This window comes from Parasteatoda tepidariorum, chromosome 7 (genome assembly GCF_982258835.1).
Source record: "Parasteatoda tepidariorum strain Cologne lab strain chromosome 7, Ptep-v5.0, whole genome shotgun sequence".
Taxonomy (NCBI): domain Eukaryota; kingdom Metazoa; phylum Arthropoda; class Arachnida; order Araneae; family Theridiidae; genus Parasteatoda; species Parasteatoda tepidariorum.
The window spans coordinates 98,000,333-98,022,240 of NC_141761.1; the positions used below are offsets into that span (position 1 = coordinate 98,000,333).

Here is a 21,908-nt window from a genome sequence, read left to right on the forward strand (position 1 = left end):
ATCGACCAATTTAAAAGTTTAAGATAATTTAAATTTTTATTACTTTTTATTTGTTTCCTTTCCCTATGATTGTACAGTGCGCAAAAATAATAAATCTCTCTGAATAACTTTTGATCTAATGATCGGATTTTCACGTATTAAGACTCAATGGTTTGAAGGGGTGACCACAAATATGCTAATTAGTTCGTGAAGACGATATTTTAAGTCACAAAAGCAGACACAAAAACCTGCTTTCTTTGAATAAACATACCTTTTTCAGTAGAATTTGAGTTTCTTACTCTCAAAATAAGAAGGGGGAGGAGGGGTGACCGCAACTAAATTTGGTCCCAATAGTTTGTTTAAAAGAGAGGCCGAAATTTCGGACCCCTAATTGTTTATTTTTCACTTTAACGATATATCATTAGTTATTTCATGGAATAACTAAGCAACTGAAATTTGTTATTTGTTAGATACTTAAACAGACATGTCTAGTTATTTCATGAAATACCTAGTTATTCTATAAAATAACTGAATTATACATTTTAACGGTAATAAATACATTACAACTTTGAATTATGTGATAATTAACTTTTCATCACGAATCTTTCCATCACTAGTTGATAGATTTTGAAGGATCAAAATTTTAAATGGAAACATTGGACAGTTTAAAGAAAATTCTGATTTTCCAGAGTTTTTCTTTATTGATTGTCTACTTTTTATTATAAAACAATTAAAATAAAACGATGGGAAGAAACGGCAGGTTGTTTATTTAATATAAGTCGCCACTTTTGGCAACTGAATATTTTCAGGTCTAGCTGAAAGTCTTTTCTAGAATTAGTTAGTCTCGGAAACCGGTATTTTCGATAATGAATTAAAACGCCAAAAAGTGTAAACTCACTAACTCAATTTGTATGAATAAAAGAAATAAAGGAAAAGCATAATCTTTATTTCTTTATTCTCAATAGATTAAATCAAATAAACTAAAATTCACTCAAAAACCATAATATCATTTATTTAAATTAAGTCGCCACTTTTTTTGTTGACTCGCCACATAGCGAATGACAACTGATTTTTTTCAGGTCTAGCTGTAAGTCTTTTTTGGAACGAGTTACCATCGAAAACCTGTATTCTCGAGAGTGAATTAAAATGCCAAAAAGTGCAAACTCACTAACTCGATTAGTTTAAATAAAATAAATAATGGAAAGATATAATCTTTATATTGTCAATATAATCGTATTATTGTCAATATAATTAAATTTAATATACTTAATTTCACTTAAAAACCATAATTTAATTTATTTAGTTTATTAATTTGATTAATAAACTCTTTTTGCTGACCCGCCACATAGTTTTTTTAATTTCATTGTATAAAAAAGAAGTTCTTGTATAAATGAGTCATTTTTTTCACCCAAGTCCTGCATGTCTCCTTCTTCTGATTTTATCTCTGTCAGACGGTTCCTTAAAATGCCACATTGTGATAATAGATAATACTAAAAAAGGACCTTAAGCGGATTATACGAAAAGTTTTGAATAGAGATGCTTAAAATATGTAAAATCAGGTGTAAGAGGCTTAGTTTTTGGTGGTAAGGGTACAGCGCGTGTACTAGCGATAAGACAGATCAGATAGCTAATTTACTATTATCTCCATATAGTTTTATGTTAAGAGGAGAAACAGCAGTGAAAGCGGACAATATAAAGAATACATATGCAGTAGTAGGTGGCTATTTATTTTTCTCATTATGATACATCTGGTTCTGATACATTTTGTCCTGTTTTGACTTGTTTTAGTTGTTAAAGTTGTTTCTCATTGTTTCGATGTACTTTACATTTCTAATATATTTTAAATCAGAGTAAAATCATTTCCTAATTTTGCATTATATACGAACAGTTGCGGTGAGGTGGCTATTTTCATTTCTTTCTGAAACATCTGGTTCTGATATATTTTCTTTTGTTTTGATTTGTTCTAGTTCTTAAAGTTGTTTCTCATTGTTTATATGTACTTTACATTGCTAATATATTTTAAATTAGAGTGAAACGATTTCTTAGTTTTTCATTACATACGAACTCTTGCTGAGGGGTGGTTATTTTTTCTAAATTTTTGCTTTTTCACTAAAACACCTTGTTTTGACACATTTTGTTTTGTTCTAGTTTTAAAAGTTGTTGTTCTCTTTGTTGCTGTGTATTTTACATTACCAATATATAGTGAAAAATAGAACAAGATATTTTCCTAATTTTGCATAACATACAAACCATTGCTATAGGATAGCTATATTTCTTTATATATTTTTTTTCTGAAACATTTGGTTCTGATACATTTTGTTTTTTTCTGAATTTTGCTAGTTTTTAAAACTGTTATCTTCTGTAATTGCCTTATACTTAACATTTATATTACATTTTTTATATTGTAAATATAAAAATACAGTCTACAATTTTTGCACAACAATTTACTGTTTCAAGTTGACAGTTGGAAGTAAATGATTTTTGGACGTTTTTTTTTCGGATACATTTATTTTTTATGCATTTTGTTCTGTTTTAATTAGCGTTATTATCGAAGCTGCTGTTTTGAAATTTTGCTGCATACTTTACATTTGCCATATTTTCGATAACAAAGAAAAATAATAAATAAAGTAGTCCTATTGCTGTTTGAATTCATTTTAAAATTGCCATTTTTTTCCTTCTATTTCAGAAACATTTTGTTCTGATGCACTTTGTCCCCGATTTGATTTATTTTAGATTTGTTATCTTCTATTGTTGGTACATAATGCAGTTTCTGCACAATGCAATGCATAATTTTCTGTATAATGTATAGGATTTACGTTATTAATTTAAGCAGAACAAATCTTTTTATAGTTCATTCCTTCAGTATAAAGATTTACTGCATTCAATAGTATGGAGCATGGTACTATTGCTCACGGCCAACTCATAATAGTCAAAATTTATCACCATATAGTAATTTTCTCTGGTAGGACCCTTCTAGAAAAAAATTAGTTCCCAACTTTCGAACAGGTTGTAAGGAACAGTATCTATATAAAAATTGTTAAGTATTGATGTAGTTTTTGTAAGAACCAAATATACCAATACGATACTTTGTACTTATATCAGTATATTTGATACCTATTACGTACCTTCCAACTTTTAGATATAGTTCGTTCACCAGGAGTTGGCACTTGGCTCCGCCTTCATCATGTGGTATCCGACGATATTATTTCGCTATTTTTGGGAGGGGGATGTGAACAATCCTGACCAAGGTTGCTATTTGGCGATCGTATGACAAAAATATTTATTAAATGTGATATAACATTCTAAACAATATAACAAACGCTAATTAACAATGTGATGTAACATTCTTAACAATGCATTACGGCATGAAATCTCAGTTTCAAAACTAATTTAATTATGTAAATGATGCAAAATAATTAATTCTTGAAGGTATTTTTCTTAAATTACGGAAAGTTAAAGATATTTAATGTATGTATGTACAGTGCGACAAAAAAGAAAGAAAAAAGAAAAACCAGAAAAGAAAAACCCTGTGTAACTTTTGATCTAATGATCAGATCTTCCCTTTCTAGAACTCATTCTTAATCATTCGAAGGGATGTGCTCAAATATGTTAATTAATTAGTGCAGATGATATTTAAAGTTACGAAATTAAACACTAAACTCACTTTCTCTGACCAAACATACCCTTCTTTCGACGCATTCGGATTTCTGACCCCCGAAATATAGGATGCAGCTGCAATCTGGGAAATATGGTACACAATGGTTTGGTCAGAAGAGCAGTCCTAAGTTTGGAATCATTTGAATACTGAAACGGCCACGAACGTTGCAGTGAGGCACAAAACTGTAAATTTTCTTATAGAATGTTTTTAAAAGCTAAGAAAGCGAAGGTCTCCATATGTGAACCACGGTAATGAATCAAGAGGATTATGAAATCTCAAAAAAAATTTATATAGTAGTATTGGTAAGTACTTTATTTATGTCGCATTAGAGCTGCACAATGGACTATTGGCGATGGTCTGGGTAGCGTTTTCATCATCCTTAGTTAACTGCGAGCAATATCATCACGGTAGGTTATACTAAATACAGTTTATATTTATTCAGATGGGATAAACTACAGAAACGTGTTTTGATTAATTTAAAAACAGGACGACACCGGAAAGAGCGAGAAATAATAATAAATAAATAAATAATTGGAAATATTTTAGATTTATTATATTAACTTTAGTATTATTTGTGTCGGTATATGCCTTTCCATAGTGTATGATTTTGAAATCTTGTACAGTACTGATATTCTTAAATTTGGGTTGAAATTTTTAAAAATTGCAGCTTACATTTAATGTCACGAAAATTTTCACAGTTACTAATTGTCGACATTTTATTATTTCAGGATATATTTCTTAGCAATGATTGAAATTGAAGATGTAACAGAGTATGAAAGGAAAGCTATAGAGGAGGTACGGAGTAAAATTAAAAAGCATAATTTACAAATAAAAATTTAAGAATAGAGAGATTTTGCAGCTCTACGTATCATCCTGCACTCTCACGTACTTACGTAACTGAGCACGTGTACCTGTAATGAGCATTCATCAGTGTCGTTTAAGTGCGCACTGTTAACATTGAAAAAGTAATAAAATAGTTAACGAGCATGAGCAGTTGTTTCAAAATTTACGTACAGGAGAGTGTGGGATTACACCTAAAACTGCTAATTCTTTCGATATATTTATTTGCATGCGAAATAACAAAACTGTGGATGCCTTGAGTAGGTAAACTTAAAACCAACATTTTGGATGCATTAAGTTTGTAAACTTAATACTTACATTTTTTATGCATTAAGTATGTAAATTTATACTTACAATTTATGTGAATTAAGTATGTAAACTTAATACTTACATTTTGGATGTATTAAGTATGTAAACTTAATGCTTGCATTTTGGATGCATTAAGTTTGTAAAATTACCACCATTTCGGATGCATTAAGTACAGTAAGTATGTTAAGTAAGCAACTTACTTCAACTAATTTTTACTTTACAAAGATGCCAAGCTCTAGCAGTAGTTTGTACTCATAGTTTGCAGGAAAAAACATGACTTTGAAAACATGTTCGGAACATTGAAAAAGATCCTTAAAATCCTGGATTACTCACTTGAAAACGTTAAAAAGTTTAAAAAATATAATTTCTTCAAAAAGTAATTTTTGTTTAAAACTGTAGATTTAGTTCGTTAGATCAGAGAATATTACACGTTAAAAAAGTGATTCTGTCGTTAAGTATTTGTCTAATCGGTGTTCAAATGTAAATAAATTAAAATTTTTCAATTAATAATTAAACGAGGAAAAAATAAAAGAATTTAAAAAGAGTCGGTTTTAGCGTTTTTAATCCTTTGTTTCATGACCTCTAGTTATAGTATAGTCTATATATATATATATATATATATATATATATATATATATATATATATATATATATATATATATATATATATATATATATATATATATATATATATATATATATATATATATATATATATATATATATATATATATATATATATATGCAGGATGAGGAAAAGAACTCCCTCTCATCCCTTCCACTGCCGCCATGATTCCAGCGTCACGACTTCCCCGCCTCACCATCACCACTTCCCCGCACCACCGCATCTCCTTTTTTTTTTACTCAGAGACACTCTTCGTTTTGTTGCTGAACAATCAACTGCAATAGCCCAGACGGGGCGGGCTTATGTGTTAATAACCAGTGCTGACGGCCCATTTTCTTGTTCAAATCATCGGGGCAGACGGCCCACACTTTTCAACTTAATATTTCTAAAAATTTTAAATATCATCATATATGTAAATAATTCATTTTGTTATTAAATGTTTCCATCATCGAAAAAAACTGTCTTTCCTCTCCAAAACACCATATATATATATATATATATATATATATATATATATATATATATATATATATATATATATATATATATATATATATATATATATATATATATATTAAAAAATTGAATGTATGAAGAGTTGAGATTTTATTGTTTTGTTTACTTGGACTGTAAACAAGTATTTTTTTTTTTAATTTTCCTTAATACCAATTAAATATATATTTTTCTGTTTTATATTATGACCGTCGTTGAACAGCCGATCCAATTTCGAGTTTGCGACTACTAATATTCCACTCCGTAACCTTGTCATTTTGAACCCCAATCCAGAAGACCAAGGAACTCCTGGATGAAATATTGGGAGAAATTTCACTTCGTGGAGTACTTTTTGATCGAACTAACCCAGTGTTATAGTAAAATTATAGATAATGTAGGTATTTAATATGATATAAAATTATTTTCCAGTTAAAGAGAAGAATTGAACATGAATTAACACCAACATTACTCGAAGATAAATCCTTGTACTATAGATTTTTGAAAGGTATGGCATTCAGATAAACATTCCATTTATAAGTTAAGTTCTTTTTCTATTTTACTTGAAAGTTCAAAATTACAATAAATGAATAAATAAAAAAAGCATTGAAATATTTTCTTAAACGTTAGATTCAGATTTCCAGTCTTTGACAAAAAAAATTCTTGTGTCTCTATATTTAAAAACTGTAGGATCCACTGTTTTGTTGGGCGTTCAACGTAACATTACATTTATTTTGCTGCTCAAATTGTATTAAAGTTAAAAACTTGGTAAGGTGTGCAGAAAAATTCCCAATTCGAAGTTGCCAGGTACACACAACAAAAATATATAATGGTCACAATACAATACATAAAGAAATGACAAATCTAAGTTAAGTAAAAGAAATAAACTAGAAAGAATTATATGTCAGCGAATTCAATGTGCTATACGAATCTGTATTTAATTAATGTTAATTATCATTCTAAGTTACGTAGAGAAACTTAGCTCAACTTTAATACTCCATGTTGCAGATAAAGATTAGCTGGCGCTGACTTCATAGGTCACATACGGGGTATTGACTTCTTGGGGAGCAAGTGTCCAATCAAAGAGTTAGAATTTGACGCGTTGAATGTAATAAAGAAATGTGAATGGGGATGATTAGCTGTTGCCAAATATAAATAATAACATCTGACTCAAAGTTTTTAAAAATTTAAAAGGTTCAAGAGAGATGATAAACGTTTCCAATTTGAACTGTTATATTATAAGGTTACTGTTACAGATTGTTAACTTTTAAATCTGCCATTAGTAATTAAGGATATTTCTGTTCAAGTTTAACCATAATATAGCAAAAAAAGAAGAAAAAAAAGAAAGAAATACTATGATTTGCTTCCCATTAGCCCCATATGAAGGTTGCAGCAAATATGGAGAATCTTACGGTTCATCGAGCTTTAAAATTTCCTTAAGTGCAGTTTTATTATTAAAATTGAAAAAAAGCACTCTTTCGTACAGTTATTATTACGCAGGACATTCACTACACACTTTTTATTTAACACGGAATAATTTAAAGCCGTTTTAAAGGTTATATAAATCAGATAGTTCTTTAGCAAGCACAACAAGTTAAATTCAAAATGGAATATTCTTTAATTTTTGATATTGTTACTTTTATTTCCAGCTCGAGACTTCAACATTCCACATGCAGAAGCTCTAATACGGAAGGTATGAGTAAAATATTATTGTTCATTAATTTTTATCATTATTAATTTTAAACAGGGTTCGAAATAAGTGGTCGTCAGTCATAGTTTGCATCAAGGAATTTAAATATGACGCCTAAAAAGTTATTCAACGTCGCTAGTTTTGGCGCTAAACTTTTAAAATACCTTTTTTAAATACATGGATTCACTCTTTTAGCCGATCTATACGACGGACGAGAAGTTTTGTCACACGCTTACGTCATCGCAATTTTGAAATTTTTAATAAGATGTTATTAAGACATGCAAATTTGAGTCATCATTTTTTGACGAGTTTGTTTCGTGACGATTCCACTGTAATTTCACGTCGTTGGATGATAATTTTTGCGGCCCTCTTCACATGCTACATACATTTTCAACTAAAAGAAGCTTAATTTATGTATAAAATTATAGCTTCATTTAGTATAAAAGTAATTTTAAACATACATTACCACATGCGTTCTTAAGTTTAATTTCTACTGATAAAATCCACTCATTTTGTCTGAGTTTTCCGTTAGAAATACAAACAAAAAAGGAAAGGGATTTTACTGCTTTCTTTAAAAATTAAGTGACTTCGAAAATCAATTCAATGCCATTTCCCCATGAAATGCGTTAACAAGAAATGTTCTGAAACATTTTGAGAAATAGGGGAAGTGGATCTCAAAAAAAAAAAGTTCATTAAATAGAAAGTTCTCTTCGTTATTTTGAAGTTATTTTACGAAGAAATTTCCAAAATGAAATTTCGTTATTTTGAAGTTATTTTACGAAAGAATTTCCGAAATGTTCTTGGTTCCGCGAAAAAAATGGCAAAATAGAAAAATTCGCAAAATGGAAGTTCGTTGAATAGAGGTTCGACTGTACTAGGAAATAAATACTTATGGTTTTACTCTTGACCGAAATGGCAAAGATCATTCCTCATGCTACAAAATGATTTTTTTTAAGATTCGACAGACAAAATTTACAGTGAGTCACAAATGTATAAATTTCAGAACTTGCATGCCAATGCACAGTGCCTAAAAAAGCAAAGTATGCATTATGCACTTTTAGCGGGATCTTAAAACTGATCTTAAACTGAAGAAATAAAACTTTGTATAAGTTTCAAGACCATTAACTGCCTTTACTAAAATTGAACAGACAAGCAATTTGCTGAAAAAAGTTTTAATTTAAGCAGAAAAAAACTAATACACAAATCTATGGTAATTTATTCAACTATTATATAATTTGGAAATTGTGTGCACCCGGATGCACTGATACATTGATGCTCGATTTACATGCTGATGGGGAGCCATGTGGTACCCATATTGAGCCGAAACAAAAAACTTTTAAAACAATATCCAGTTCCTCTGTAATTATACCAGTAGTCAATTACAGAGTGTTGAGGGGGTTCTATAAAAGCTAAATAAGTTACCATAAATTTGGGTATTAATGTTGCGTCTGCTATGCACAATGCTTTTCCCCCCAGAAAATTTCACGGTCATGCCAAGATTAAGAATACGTTATAATATTTCTACACGTTTTTTGATTTTGCAGGCTTTACTCATTATTATGTGTCCACTGAACTAAATGCTTTCTGGTTCACTATTTGCACAAGTAGATTGTGACTGTCATGATTTAAGAAAAATGCCTTATTTCATAGAATTTTGAATGACTTTCAGCCATTGGTCTCTTAAGTATTTATGTCCTAATAGTCAGCGTGGAAGAAAAATAACACGAAATAAGTCCCAATGCCATGGTTCAATCTCAGTACAGAAAGTCCATGTGCTTTAGTGTAATTAGTATTTTTTAAATGTGTATTTTTTGCATAAGTATATCATTTCTAGACGTATTATAGCTTTCGTGATTGAAGTGAAGCAAATTCTTTAATCGCATTTGCAATCAAAAATAAGTCACACTGTCTGGCTGTCACGAGATGAGGCTTTCTCGTCATCTCAACTCGTGATGGCTGGACAATACATCTACGCATAAGTTGCAAACAGCTCGTTATTTCAAAATTTATTTACATGGATATACTTCCGTTTTAAATTGAATGGTCCATAATATGATGTAAATTATACTCCTATCTTATAGCATATGTTTATCAGGAAGAAATTTAAAGTGGACGAGTTTATTCTTAAAGACTACGAACCGAATCCAGTAAGTGACTCATATGTTTATCTCCAGAATTGATTAAATCCTAATTTTTTTAAAGTACATATTATGAAATGAAGTTAATTTGCACCATAAAACTATTTTATAAAATAAATGGCATATAGCTTGAAAAAAAACTTAAAGTTTTGAGGATTTTTAGACAGTCTCAGGAGTGGTGAATCAGTTGTAGTTTTTGTGTTTACTGTATCGTGCTAATAAAAAAAAAAGTTGATATTTGACTGAATTTTTTTTAAAAAAGGTGAATTTTGTCAAATTTCATCTTTTTATAAATACATAGTATTATAAGGTAAGTTTAGATTTAGATTCGTAGAATGGCAAGCGAAAACGAAAATAACTTTTAAATTTTAAGGATAACTTACAAAAGAAAAGCTCTCTTTATTTATTTTTTATGTCATTTATGTCATGAGATCCCAGACTATTGCACTGTGCATGACGACTTTATGTCGATTGTTTGATTTTGTGATGAGGGTCGTAATTAGAGACGTACCCGGAAAAAATTAAAAATGTTTTACAGATAATGCAGGTTCCGGGTACCTGTAGCATAGAGTTTATAATTAATTTTGGGTTAATGCCTGGTAGGTAGGGCGTTGGACGCATGTCCCACAGGTCGTGACTTAGATCCCCGCCGACCGAAGACTATTCGTGTTGCAAATGGGGACTGGTGCACGTTGGATCTGTCGGGTCAAAAAAGTTATCATAACAAATCATTCATCTGGGAGTACCGAATTGGAGATTGATCCGTTCTCTGAAGATCAGATCGTTCTCTGGTTCAGGTCAGAACGATTTATAAATGAATGAATGTATGAATGGCTCCTTTCTATAAACGGGCAGTGACATGCGTGAGGCTAAAGTTGCATTCTTGACTGCAAGATGGCGCCACCGAAAAACAAGAAACGCACTCTCTACCTTAAAGTCACTTGGTTTCACCAAGCAGGCTTGCTGTATTGGCAAGTAGCCAGGGCCGGATTAACCTATAGGCACACTAGGCATGTGCCTAGGGCCTACGAAATTCAGGGGCCTACGAAAAACTTGGGAGAAAAAAATTCGTTGACAAAAATAATTTAGCTTTAAAAGCAACAAGTGTATTTTGCACAAAATTATGAAGATACAAATAAAAATATAATATTTTTCGGTAATAAATTATTTTGCAGAATCTTATGATATAATATATTACTTTTTTGGATTCAACGAAATCTTGTATTATGCTGTCGAATTCCAAACTACGCAAAATGTCGTATTCAATAGACATAAGTGCGAGCGATGCCAAACGATCTTGATTCATTATTGAACGCAAATAATTTTTTATCAATTTTAATCTGGAGAAAGATCTTTCTCTTTCTGCATTTGATCCAGGAATCGACAAATATATTCTTAATGCAATGTGAACGTTAGGATTCACAAGTTTATCTTTAACATAGTTATCGATCGAACAAATCATAATGGTATTATCGATATCAACTGCAATATCGGCAGTATGTCGGTATTGCAGATAAAGTTCGATAAACAAATTTGTAAATTAAAATCCATATTAATAAAAATGTAAAGAAAAATATGCAAGAAAATTTTAGCATATATTTTGAAAAGAGGGAAGGAGTGGGGGAAGAGAGGGAGAGCCCAAAAACGGCTATGCCTAGGGCCCACGAAAGGTATGATCCGGCTCTGTGCCTAGGGCCTACGAAAGGTATAATCCGGCTCTACAATTAGCATTAGAAACAACAACAATCTAATTATTTTTTCATTTGATGTACTTATGTTTTCAACAACATTCATCTGTTTACCCTACACGTTCAATAATTCCTTTTGTTTGCCAAGCGAATTTGTTTTTCTTTAGGAATATATTAAAATAAATCAATCCATTCATTTATGATAAATGAATTTTTATCTCCACATTACAGATTTTAAAGGAATATTTATCTTCAAGCTTTGTGGGTTATGATAAAGAAGGATCTGTAGTGCGGTATGCTGATGCTGGAAACATGGACACGAAAGGTAAGAAATAATATGATCTAATCTATCTACAAATATGCCGCATGCCTTAAAAAAATCAAATACCCTTACTTAAAACTATGCAATAAGCTAAAATGATAATATATAAAACTCATTATTAAATATTAAGTTTAACAAGTTTTCCCTTTAATATACAGGGTGAGTCTGAACAAGACTGTAAAACATTACCGGATGATAGGACTCAACTACACGAGCAATATTCGTCATAGAATACATGATCGAAAAACAAACTGTGAGAAGTTAAAAGCTACTGTCACGTTTATAGAATGAGCGCAAGAATGGGAAGAGATGTTTCAGAAAACTTTTTATTCACGGGAATATGATTGATGTACAGCGGGCATAGAAAAAAAAGGGTCCACCTTGAATAACTTTTGATCTAATGATTAGATCTACGCATTTAAGGAAAACATTTTTATTGGTTCGAGGGGATGACTTCAAACATGCTAATTAACTAGTGTAATGCTACTATGCTAGTTAGTAATAGTTATAATTATTAGTAATAGTAATAGTTAATTAGTAAATAGGCTAATTAACTAGTATTAATTTTTCGAGCTTTCTGTGACAAAACTCTCGAGCACTAATATCTTTCTGCAATATATTTTCTATGATAACAAAGATGTTTGTTACTAATTTAAAGTAACAAAATCGCCGTGTTTACAAAAATGAAATTTTTTTAAAATTGAATATGTAATATTCTTTTGATTCAAATATTACGGACGATATTCTCTCATTTTGTTGGGGGGGGGGAAGCGTTAATTGTTTCCTTTATCGCATTTTGCAAATCCTCATGACATTAAAAAAATAATTTAATATCATGAAATCTGTAGCAGTAATTAACGAAAAACAAATCGACGACAAAATCACGCGAATCGGACTCTTCAGAAAGGGATTACTCAAATGCATGCTTCATTTTAAGATTTGATTGTTGTAACAAATAATACCGCATAAAAAATTTATTGAGCAGTTCCAGGGATATCAAATTTTAAGGAAGTCGAATATTTAAAATTCGATTTCTCAAGAGCTGTTCAACCGATTTCGCACAAATTTTGTATTTTGCTGTGTAAAATTATATACTTTAAAATTATATGAAAAATTGTATACCTTAAAAAGCAAAATTTTTCAAATATTTTTAAATAAAATAAGAAAAATTATAAATATTTACTTAGATTTATTTTTTGCCCTGAATTATCTTCGGATAAATCATTAGAGAAACAAACCATTTTGAGAATGTGAAAATTACTAAAAACGTATGCAGATTCTGAATTGAGTGGAAACCTTTGTTTCACCTTCCGAACTCCGTGGATCTCATTAAATGTGACATTTTTCTATGGGGTAACCATATATCACTAGTTTATAGTTGTCTGTGAATACATCATATGATCTGAAAGCGGGGATCGTCAACGCGTTGGTAAATATTAAATGTACACACGGCATCTAGGATGGCGTTGATCGCCATTACTAATATTTTAGAGGTAGTTTTAGTATCAGCATTGATTTTTGGCCGTTACATATACATCTTAATTTGGATGCAATTGAATGATAATTGTAAACGAATCTAATTTACAATTACAGAAAAAGACAAAAAGGTTTAAATTTATTTGTATTAATAAAACAGATTTTCTTTCAGCTATAGGAACTTACAGAATTACCTTAAAGAATATTAATCTTACTTTTAAATACTATAATTATGATGTTTTAATTCAAAATATTTCAAAACGTTCAAATAGTCCGGCAGATATTGAAGCCTACATAAACAGGCTTATGCGGTGAAATTTAGGATTTCTTTTCCAAAGCAGATGGCAGCACTTATAAAAATTTTTTTTGCTCATTGAATATCTTTTTTTTTTTCATTGTTCAAGCTTTTCAAATAGGGGTCAGCACTTGAGTTATTTATAATATTTTCTTACTGATTTGAAGATTTATATTTTATTTTGATTTGGTTATTCTAACTGTAACTATTTTTATTTATAAGTGGGTGTTTCATTTTGAACTCTTACTATGTGTACTGTTAACTAGTGTTTGCTGGTTCATTATTTTTCTGTGCTTTTCAATTCTTGTAATGATTTTCTTTTATTTGTCTATCCATTATGGGGCCTCGGGGCACTGTCAGTTTTGGTTTTTCCACTGACAACAGAAAGGCTCCTGTGTGTTGTCAGGCAGTGAGTCCCCTGAAGAAGTGCTGTCTTGCTAAGACACATATCTTTTATTTCATTGCTTTTCATTTCTTTTTCCAGCTTTAAATTTTTTGTTTGAAAATCTAAAATGGTAATTGTCTCAGAGAAATAAATAAAATCGTTTAAGAAAAATAGATTTATTAAATATTGAAAATGGCCATAATTCCAAAATAATAAAGAAATGAAATCCCTTAAAGGGATCAAGATAAAACATTCTCATACATCGAGATTTTAGTTAGCATGAATTTTCAGTTAAGATTCATATTCAACTTTTGGAACTGGGAGGCCCAAAAGGGCACCCCTTTTAGCCAAAAATTGGAAATTGAAAGTGAATGAATTTGTTCCCAGCGGACAGTTAGGAGCATGGCGAAAGAGATCCAAGGTTGGCGAATTATCGAAAAATAACATAGCCAAAAATAAAGCCAGCTCCCCCATAATCCATATTACGTTTGAAAATACTTTGGCGATCACAAATCGCCAACAAGACTGTGAGAATTAGTTTAACCATGTAACTGAAACATATTTGTGGTAAAGAAGTTAATAATAAAGAGTTATAAATGGATTTTTTGTTTTTGATTAGGTGCGACAGGGAAATAATGAGTCTACATTAGAATTGAAAGTTTGGCGTTACTTGATCGATAAGAAAAGAATAAAATATTTTATGTTCGCTTTTTTATAAAAATTAACAAAAAATAAACATTTTTTACAAAAAGTGTCCTCATTAATGCAGGTCTTTTTTCCATGTTCACTTTTGAGGAAATAGCCCAGTATGTTGCATATTACTTCTTAAGTGATGTTGATCGACTTACAGAACAAAGCAAAAAGGTAAGTGATTGTAATTTGATATTCGTAGAATTAATTTAGAAACTCTAATAGCTTTTGTAAATCAAATGTGCAAAGATGTTATAAAATAATTAAATTCATTTATAAACTTAAAAATTATATTGCAAATAACAATTTATGCGATTTTTAAACTTTAGGAAATTGTCAGCTCTTTAAGCCCTAATATACACAATGTGTTTTGTGATTTTCAGTATTATTGGAGAATATTTCGTCAGATCACAAAAATAAAGATATCTTTAATAACTTTTGTTTTAATAATCGGATTTATACACACTAAGTGCCGATTATAATAGCTCCTAAAGAAAACCGTAATTATGCTAATGAATTAGTCCTAACTATTAATTGAGCTAAAGGAACAGACATAAAAACGTTAATTTTCTGAATAAACATACATTTTATTCAAAGAATCTTGAGTTTTAACAATCAAAATAAAGGGAATATTTTTATTTTATAAACCTCATTGAATTTTGAGCTTACAACTTCCAATGCTCAACTCCCTAGTCTTGTAATTTTGAACGCAATCCAAAAGACTCGGGACCTCTTGGATCACGTATTGGGAGAAATTTGCCTTCAAGGAGGACTTTTTGATGGAACTTATCTGCATTTGTGTTATACGGAGAGAAAAACCATGAAAATCTCACATGGTTAGCCTGACGACAAGGAGACTCTAACCCATGATTCGTCTACCACGGAGGATATATTACATAGGCACCGTGGTTTGTGATAGCCGAGAGAAGAATACGTATCGACTAACCATTCGAACCCAGGTCATCTCATTAGGAGCCGAGTACTCTATCCCCTAAGCCATCAATGCTCAAATATGAGGTATAGCCGCAAATCCGAAAACTTAGTCCTAATAATTAAAAATGAGAGATTTTTTACGTAAGCACTGTGAGGCAATGGTTACACTGAGATTATTTTACGTAAGCACTGTGGTTTAAGATAGCCGAGTGCGGAATTCGTACCCACCAGCCATTCGAACCCGGATCATCTCATTAAGAGGCGAGAGCGCTGTCCCCTAAGCCACCACGGCTGAAATAGTCCCGGAATATGAGGTATAGCCGAAAACCAGAAAACTTGGTGTTTAGTTTTGGCAGGAGAGCAGGCAAAAGTTCACCTATCAATGTTAATTTTAATTCCTGCGTAGCCATATCACTGGGAGTTTAAAAGCAAATCGAAAATATTTTTTGCACACAATTACAAAATTCGATTCTCCCAAGATAATTCCATTTTAAAAATAATTTTAATTTTTTTTAATTATTGTATAAAAATAGAAAAAAACCTTTAAAGTTTACAAATTTACACACCATTTGAACTGTGCCATTTTGATTAACAAAGTACAAAATTTCAGCTCAAGCAGTTGGATTGTTTCCAAAAAATCAAATTTTAAATGTGTATCATTTATAAAATTTGGCAATATTCGATCGAATCTGCCCACAAATTTTGTATTTTGCCAATTCGAATAACATAGTTTGAAATCATGTAAAAATGTTTGTGGTAAATGTCTACTATCACGGTTGAATACTACTACACGTATATATAATTAACCATTATTAAGGCGAATAGAATTTCTCAAGCGTTTTTTGATAAATCTAATGTAAAACTTGCGAAAATAGCAACCAATAATAAAAAAAGTATCTTTTACATGCCAATTTATATTGGTAGTTTGTAGTAGGGATCATAGAACGTATTGTGTCGGTTTAGGGAGTTCATATCCAAAAAATGTATTGATTATAAAACTTAGCGATTATTTTGGTGCTGGTACCAATGCTGAAATTTTTTCCAATGTTTGATTTTTTAAGTAAAATCGTCTCGTATTTAGTTATGAAGTATATTAATTTCAGTTGGGAAAACCTGTAATACAATTTACATGGATTATGAATCTTGAAAATCTCATTTTATTTTCAATAACTTATAAGAAAGGTAAATTCGTATTTAGTTATGAAGTATATTAATTTCAGTTGGGAAAACCTTTAACACAATTTACATGGACTATGAATCTTGAAAATCTCATTTTATTTTCAATCACTTATAAGAAAGGTAAATTCGCATTTAGTTATGAAGTATATTTATTTCAGTTGGGAAAACCTGTAACACAATTTACATGGATTATGAATCTTGAAAATCTCATTTTATTTTCAATCATTTATAAGAAAGGTAAATTCATATTTAGTTATGAAGTATATTTATTTCAGTTGGGAAAACCTGTAACACAATTTACATGGATTATGAATCATGAAAATCTCATTTTATTTTCAGTCACTTATAAGAAAGGTAAATTCGTATTTAGTTACAAAGTATGTTTATTTCAGTTTGGAAAACCTGTAACACAATTTACATGGATTATGAATCATGAAAATCTCATTTTATTTTCAGTCACTTATAAGAAAGGTAAATTCGTATTTAGTTATGAAATATATTTATTTCAGTTGGGAAAACCTGTAACACAATTTACATGGATTATGAATCATGAAAATCTCATTTTATTTTCAGTCACTTATAAGAAAGGTAAATTCGTATTTAGTTATGAAATATATTTATTTCAGTTGGGAAAACCTGTAACACAATTTACATGGATTATGAATCTTGAAAATCTCAGTTTATTTTCAGTCACTTATAAGAAAGGTAAATTCTTATTTAGTTATGAAGTATATTCATTTCAGTTGTTTTATGATTATTTTTTGATATTACGATCTTGAATAGAATTAAATTTGAATGATTTTAGCATGCTTTATTCTCTATCAGAGTTAGATGAAATGAAAAACTTTCCGTGAATACAAAATCTTAGTAAAAAATCTTTCCGCACGCATTGATTAACTCTTGTAACTAGCTTTAACTCTTTCGTTGCCAAATACTTGAAAACGACGAACAGAACAACAAACAGAATAAAATTGTTTGAAAGCAACGAAAATTTGCAAAAATATTTAATTTTTATAGAACTCTATATTGAACTCTCTTATAGAACTTTATATAATTTGTATAGAACTCTCTATTCATACCACAAAGATAAATTTGGTAAAAAATCAAAAAAACTGAAATAGAAACCCAATAACGTTATATGCTTATAACACGCTTTAAATAATTGAAAAAATATCTGAAATTTGAGCAAGAAATGAAATTTTGTAGGTCACATGGGGGGGTATCCGTGATCTTCTTGAAGTACAAGTACCCAATTGTAAGTTCCAAGCCTTTTAAAAAAATTCAATTTTTCATATAGCTCGACTGAACAAACAAATATTTTGAAATAATTTTTGAGTCGGAGGCTAAATTTATGTCCAAATTTCAGAATGATAAAAACAACCGTTCCTGAGTTAGAATTAGTTACACACTGACAGACAAACTCCTTATTTTATTATTAATATAAATATTACACTCATCTCATGAGTTGCGAAGTTACGAGATAGATACTGATAATGAACGAGGAAAATTAATACTTATCGTGAAAGTTATCTGGACCGTGACTATTACAAACCCAGAAATACTTTTTGAGTTTCCACTATTCACAAAACGATCTTGATCTTGAAATCAATTTATGTTATTGAGTTATTTGAAGTCATAGAACTCGATTCCACAGTTTTAAGAATTGCGTAACTTCTAACTTAAATTTTGCGTCGGAGAAGTACTGAGGTGGCAACTTCTTAGAAAATATAGTGTAACAAATAGAACTTCATTTTAATACATTTAATATTCACTCATTTGATACGCTCTAATAGGAATAATAATTTAATAATTTCTCCTTTGTTTAATAGAAATAGAAATTGTCTTGGTTATGCACTTTAATTTTCTATCTTAGAATTTTTTTAGGGGGAGGAGGAAGGAAGAGTCCAAAATCTCTCAGACATCCCCGAGTCGGATTTGTATTCAACTGAGCGGATTTGCCAATTTGTTGACGGCAGTTTTTTGGCAAGGTTTTTTTAATGAGTGAAAGGTTTTTTTAATGAATTAAGAATGGAATTTGGAACACTCTGCACGAAAAACGTTTCTTCGAATTCTTAAGTTTCAGCTGATACTGTTAGGACTTCTTTCTTCTATTGTTCTCACACGTTGATTTTGAATTAGGAATTGTCATGGCCAGCTAATTGCGTTTAATTTTCAATCTTGAATTTTTTAGGGGGGGGGGTGGATAATCCGGAGCCCTCATACTCCACAAAAATGTATTCAACAAACTGGAATTTCTAGTTTATTGACGGCATTTTTTTTGGCAAGGTACTTCAAGGAACGATAATGATTACGAACACTCTGCATAAGAAATGTTTCTTCCAAAAAAAACTCTTTTTTTAATATTTCCAGTCAACCCATTTGCAAGTAAAAGCAATGTATGTTAGTTCTATCACATTTATATAAATATGAGTTCAGTTGATAGAGTTAGGTTGCTTGAGAGATTCAGATGACACCATTTGGGCAATATCCTCAGATGTGCATACTACTAAATTATGTAAAATTAATAAATCGTTTCATAAATTGTACAGTGAGCATGAAATAAATATAACACTTAAATGACTATTGCTCTAATCAAGTTCTTATGCAATAAGAAACAACATTTATTGGTTTGAAGGCTTGACCTAATATATAATTTGAGAAATGAAAATTTAAAAATATGGCCTTTTTGCAATTTTATTACTCAATTTATTCAGGCAAACAACGAAACAGTTTTACAGATGAGTAAGTTTTACAATTGCGCTCGAAATGTTTGTGATTATTAAAGACATGCGGAAAAATGCTTTAAAAGTGAAAATAATATTAAGGAGCTCAAATTTTTACCATTCTCCTAGTTAAACCCTAGCGGCTATATTACTCAGAAGGAGTTTGCTTTCTCTTGTTTTAAGATCCAATGAGTTATTCAAACCCGATGAAAAACTTGGCTTGTTTATTCATTTTACATTATTGTATCTGGTTTTTTTTAACTTAAAATATAGTCTGAATTCTTTATTTGCATATTTTATGTCAATCCTTTGAAGCCATGAGATTGGCTGTTAGTTCGTAAGAATTCGATCATTTGCTCAAAAGTTATTCAAGTGTTCCGTTTTTTATTTCGCACACTATACCCTGTTAAATCTACACATTTTGTTCATTTCGTTCATTTTGTTCTTTTTTTAAGCGATTCAATATTATTACGAAGGGGCTCTCTTATATCAAGTCATGTTTCCAGAAAGAGTAAAAGCATTTTATTTTATAAATGGTGAGTGTGCTATTTTAATTTATATACTGTTTAACTGAATAATTACCCCCGCCAGATATCTAGAGCACAGTCTATGACTGTGGTTAACTGTTTCAAGTAGAGAGAAATATTCAGTTCTAATTTTGATTAGGATTAGCATTAGAAGCACTAAAAACCCTTTTCAATTTAATGCGTTTTGTTCCCATAGCTGTTTGTTTTCTTTTTGCTCCCATATCTGAAGACAGTAAGGCTGCAAGAATTTTCCGGTTAGATAGACAATGCTCGTTTACTGAAAAAATAATTTTTAAATAAATTATTTAGAAAATTCAACCATGTGGTTGATGAAATTTTGAAACAAAACTATGGAACAAATTAATCAATCGTCAGTTTGAGAAGTTCAATAAAATAGTCATGATTTATTATTAGGAATTGATTTTCTTCAGTCTTATTAGTTTCTAAAGACCTTTTCTTTTTATCTTAGTTTTTAAAGATATTTTCTTTTCGAAGCTATACGATACACTATATGAAAAAAGCATCTGGACACCGAGATTGAACGGAGCATGTTTTCACGGTTTGGCCTGGGTCCCTTAGTTCCTGAGATGACAGTCTTAACATTCTCGAATGCGCTGTTCCATCAAATGTATTAACAGCTCTATTCATACACCAAGATCTGCTTTGACGATACGGGTGTTCAAGAAATAGACTGGTGATCAAATTAGTCAAATTAGGTTCAAATTAGATTAGGTCAAATTAGGAGAGTTAGATTAGAGAGTCAAATTAGGCTAATCAATCTGTATGGTAAATGGAGTTTTCATCTAAAGCGGCTTGGACTGGGATACTATTCCAGAGTTAAAGTCTAGGTGTCAGGTCTGACTGCACTTTTTCTGATAGTGTCTTAGTGATTTTGAATTCCACATTAACGTGAAGTCCCCAGAGGTTTCGGAAACGTCCACTTGTTGTTGGCTTATATAACCGTCATTTAACAGCCGATCCAATTTTTTGGGTTTACAACTACTACTAATATTCAATTCCGTAACCTTGTAATTTGGAACCGCAATCCAGAAGAAAAGGGACTTCCTCGATCAAGTGGCAGAAATTTCGCTTAGCGGAGGACTTTATTTTGATGGAACTTACCGGCATTTGCGCTACATAGAGAGGAAAAGGTTAGGCTTTCAAGGTTAGTCTGACGGCAAGGGGACTCTAACCCATGATCCGACAAACACTGAGAATATTTTACGTCCGCATTGGTCGGCGCAAGCAGTATGCGAAATTCGTATCGACCAGCAGCGATACGAACTCGGTTCATCTCATTGGAAGGCGAACACTCTATCCCCTGAGCCATTACGACCCTGTTGGATTTTATTTTATTTTATAACCGACGTTGAACAGCCGACAAAATCTTTTTCGGTTTACTAAGAACCCATTCCAGAAGACAAGGGAACTCCTGGATAAGGTATCGGAAGGAATTTGCTTTCCTGGAGTCCTTTTTGAAGGAACTAACCCGCAGTTACTTTTCAGCCGAGGAAAACCTCCCACGATTCGCTTGATGGCAAGGGGACTCTAACCCATGATCCATCTACCCCTGAGGATATTTTACGTCAGCACTGTGGTCAGTGCTAGTCGGATGCGGAATTCGTATTGACCAGTCATCGCTGAGGTTCGAACCCGGTTCACCTCATTGGAAGGTGAACACTCTATCTGAGTCATCACGGCTCTCATTGTTGGATTGTTGGATAGCGTCATACGGATTAACACTATCATCTGTCCTTCAATACAAGGTACAGTGGTGAAATGTGCGCATGCGCCAGTATTATCTTCGAATCATCTTTAAGGATGAATAATGGACGTCGCTAATAATTGATTGTGTAGCTCTAGTGATCTTAGTAATAGTTATGGCATTATTTAATAATAATAAATAAACTATGTTTTTAACTTTTCAAAATGAGAAGTATTGAAGGAAAAGGAATGAGAAAG

General features: G+C 31.0%; 2 protein-coding genes across 5 annotated transcripts in view; one reads left to right on the forward strand and one right to left on the reverse strand.

Annotated features, from left to right (window-relative positions):
• LOC107455506 (SEC14-like protein 2) overlaps window positions 1–18,400 on the reverse strand; it is a 90,265-nt gene extending 71,865 nt beyond the window's left edge. The window contains exon 1 of the mRNA XM_087168327.1: window positions 18,211–18,400. The gene's annotated coding sequence lies outside the window, so the exon portion shown is untranslated. The remainder of the gene's footprint in view (window positions 1–18,210) is intronic.
• The window catches only part of LOC107449332 (SEC14-like protein 2), a 57,148-nt gene continuing 36,738 nt past the window's right edge, over window positions 1,499–21,908 (forward strand). Inside the window, exons 1-9 of one of the 4 annotated variants that reach the window (XM_087168324.1) lie at window positions 1,499–1,692; window positions 4,366–4,432; window positions 6,333–6,408; window positions 7,550–7,593; window positions 9,672–9,737; window positions 11,648–11,741; window positions 14,664–14,758; window positions 17,323–17,401; window positions 19,875–19,955. In XM_087168324.1, the coding sequence (XP_087024450.1) occupies window positions 4,382–4,432; window positions 6,333–6,408; window positions 7,550–7,593; window positions 9,672–9,737; window positions 11,648–11,741; window positions 14,664–14,758; window positions 17,323–17,401; window positions 19,875–19,955 (586 nt within the window). In that variant the 5' untranslated portion in view covers window positions 1,499–1,692; window positions 4,366–4,381. Of the gene's footprint in view, window positions 1,693–1,737; window positions 1,873–4,365; window positions 4,433–6,332; window positions 6,409–7,549; window positions 7,594–9,671; window positions 9,738–11,647; window positions 11,742–14,663; window positions 14,759–17,322; window positions 17,402–19,874; window positions 19,956–21,908 lie in introns of those variants that run through there. The other 3 variants (XM_087168321.1, XM_087168322.1, XM_087168323.1) reach the window with 3 other exon arrangements.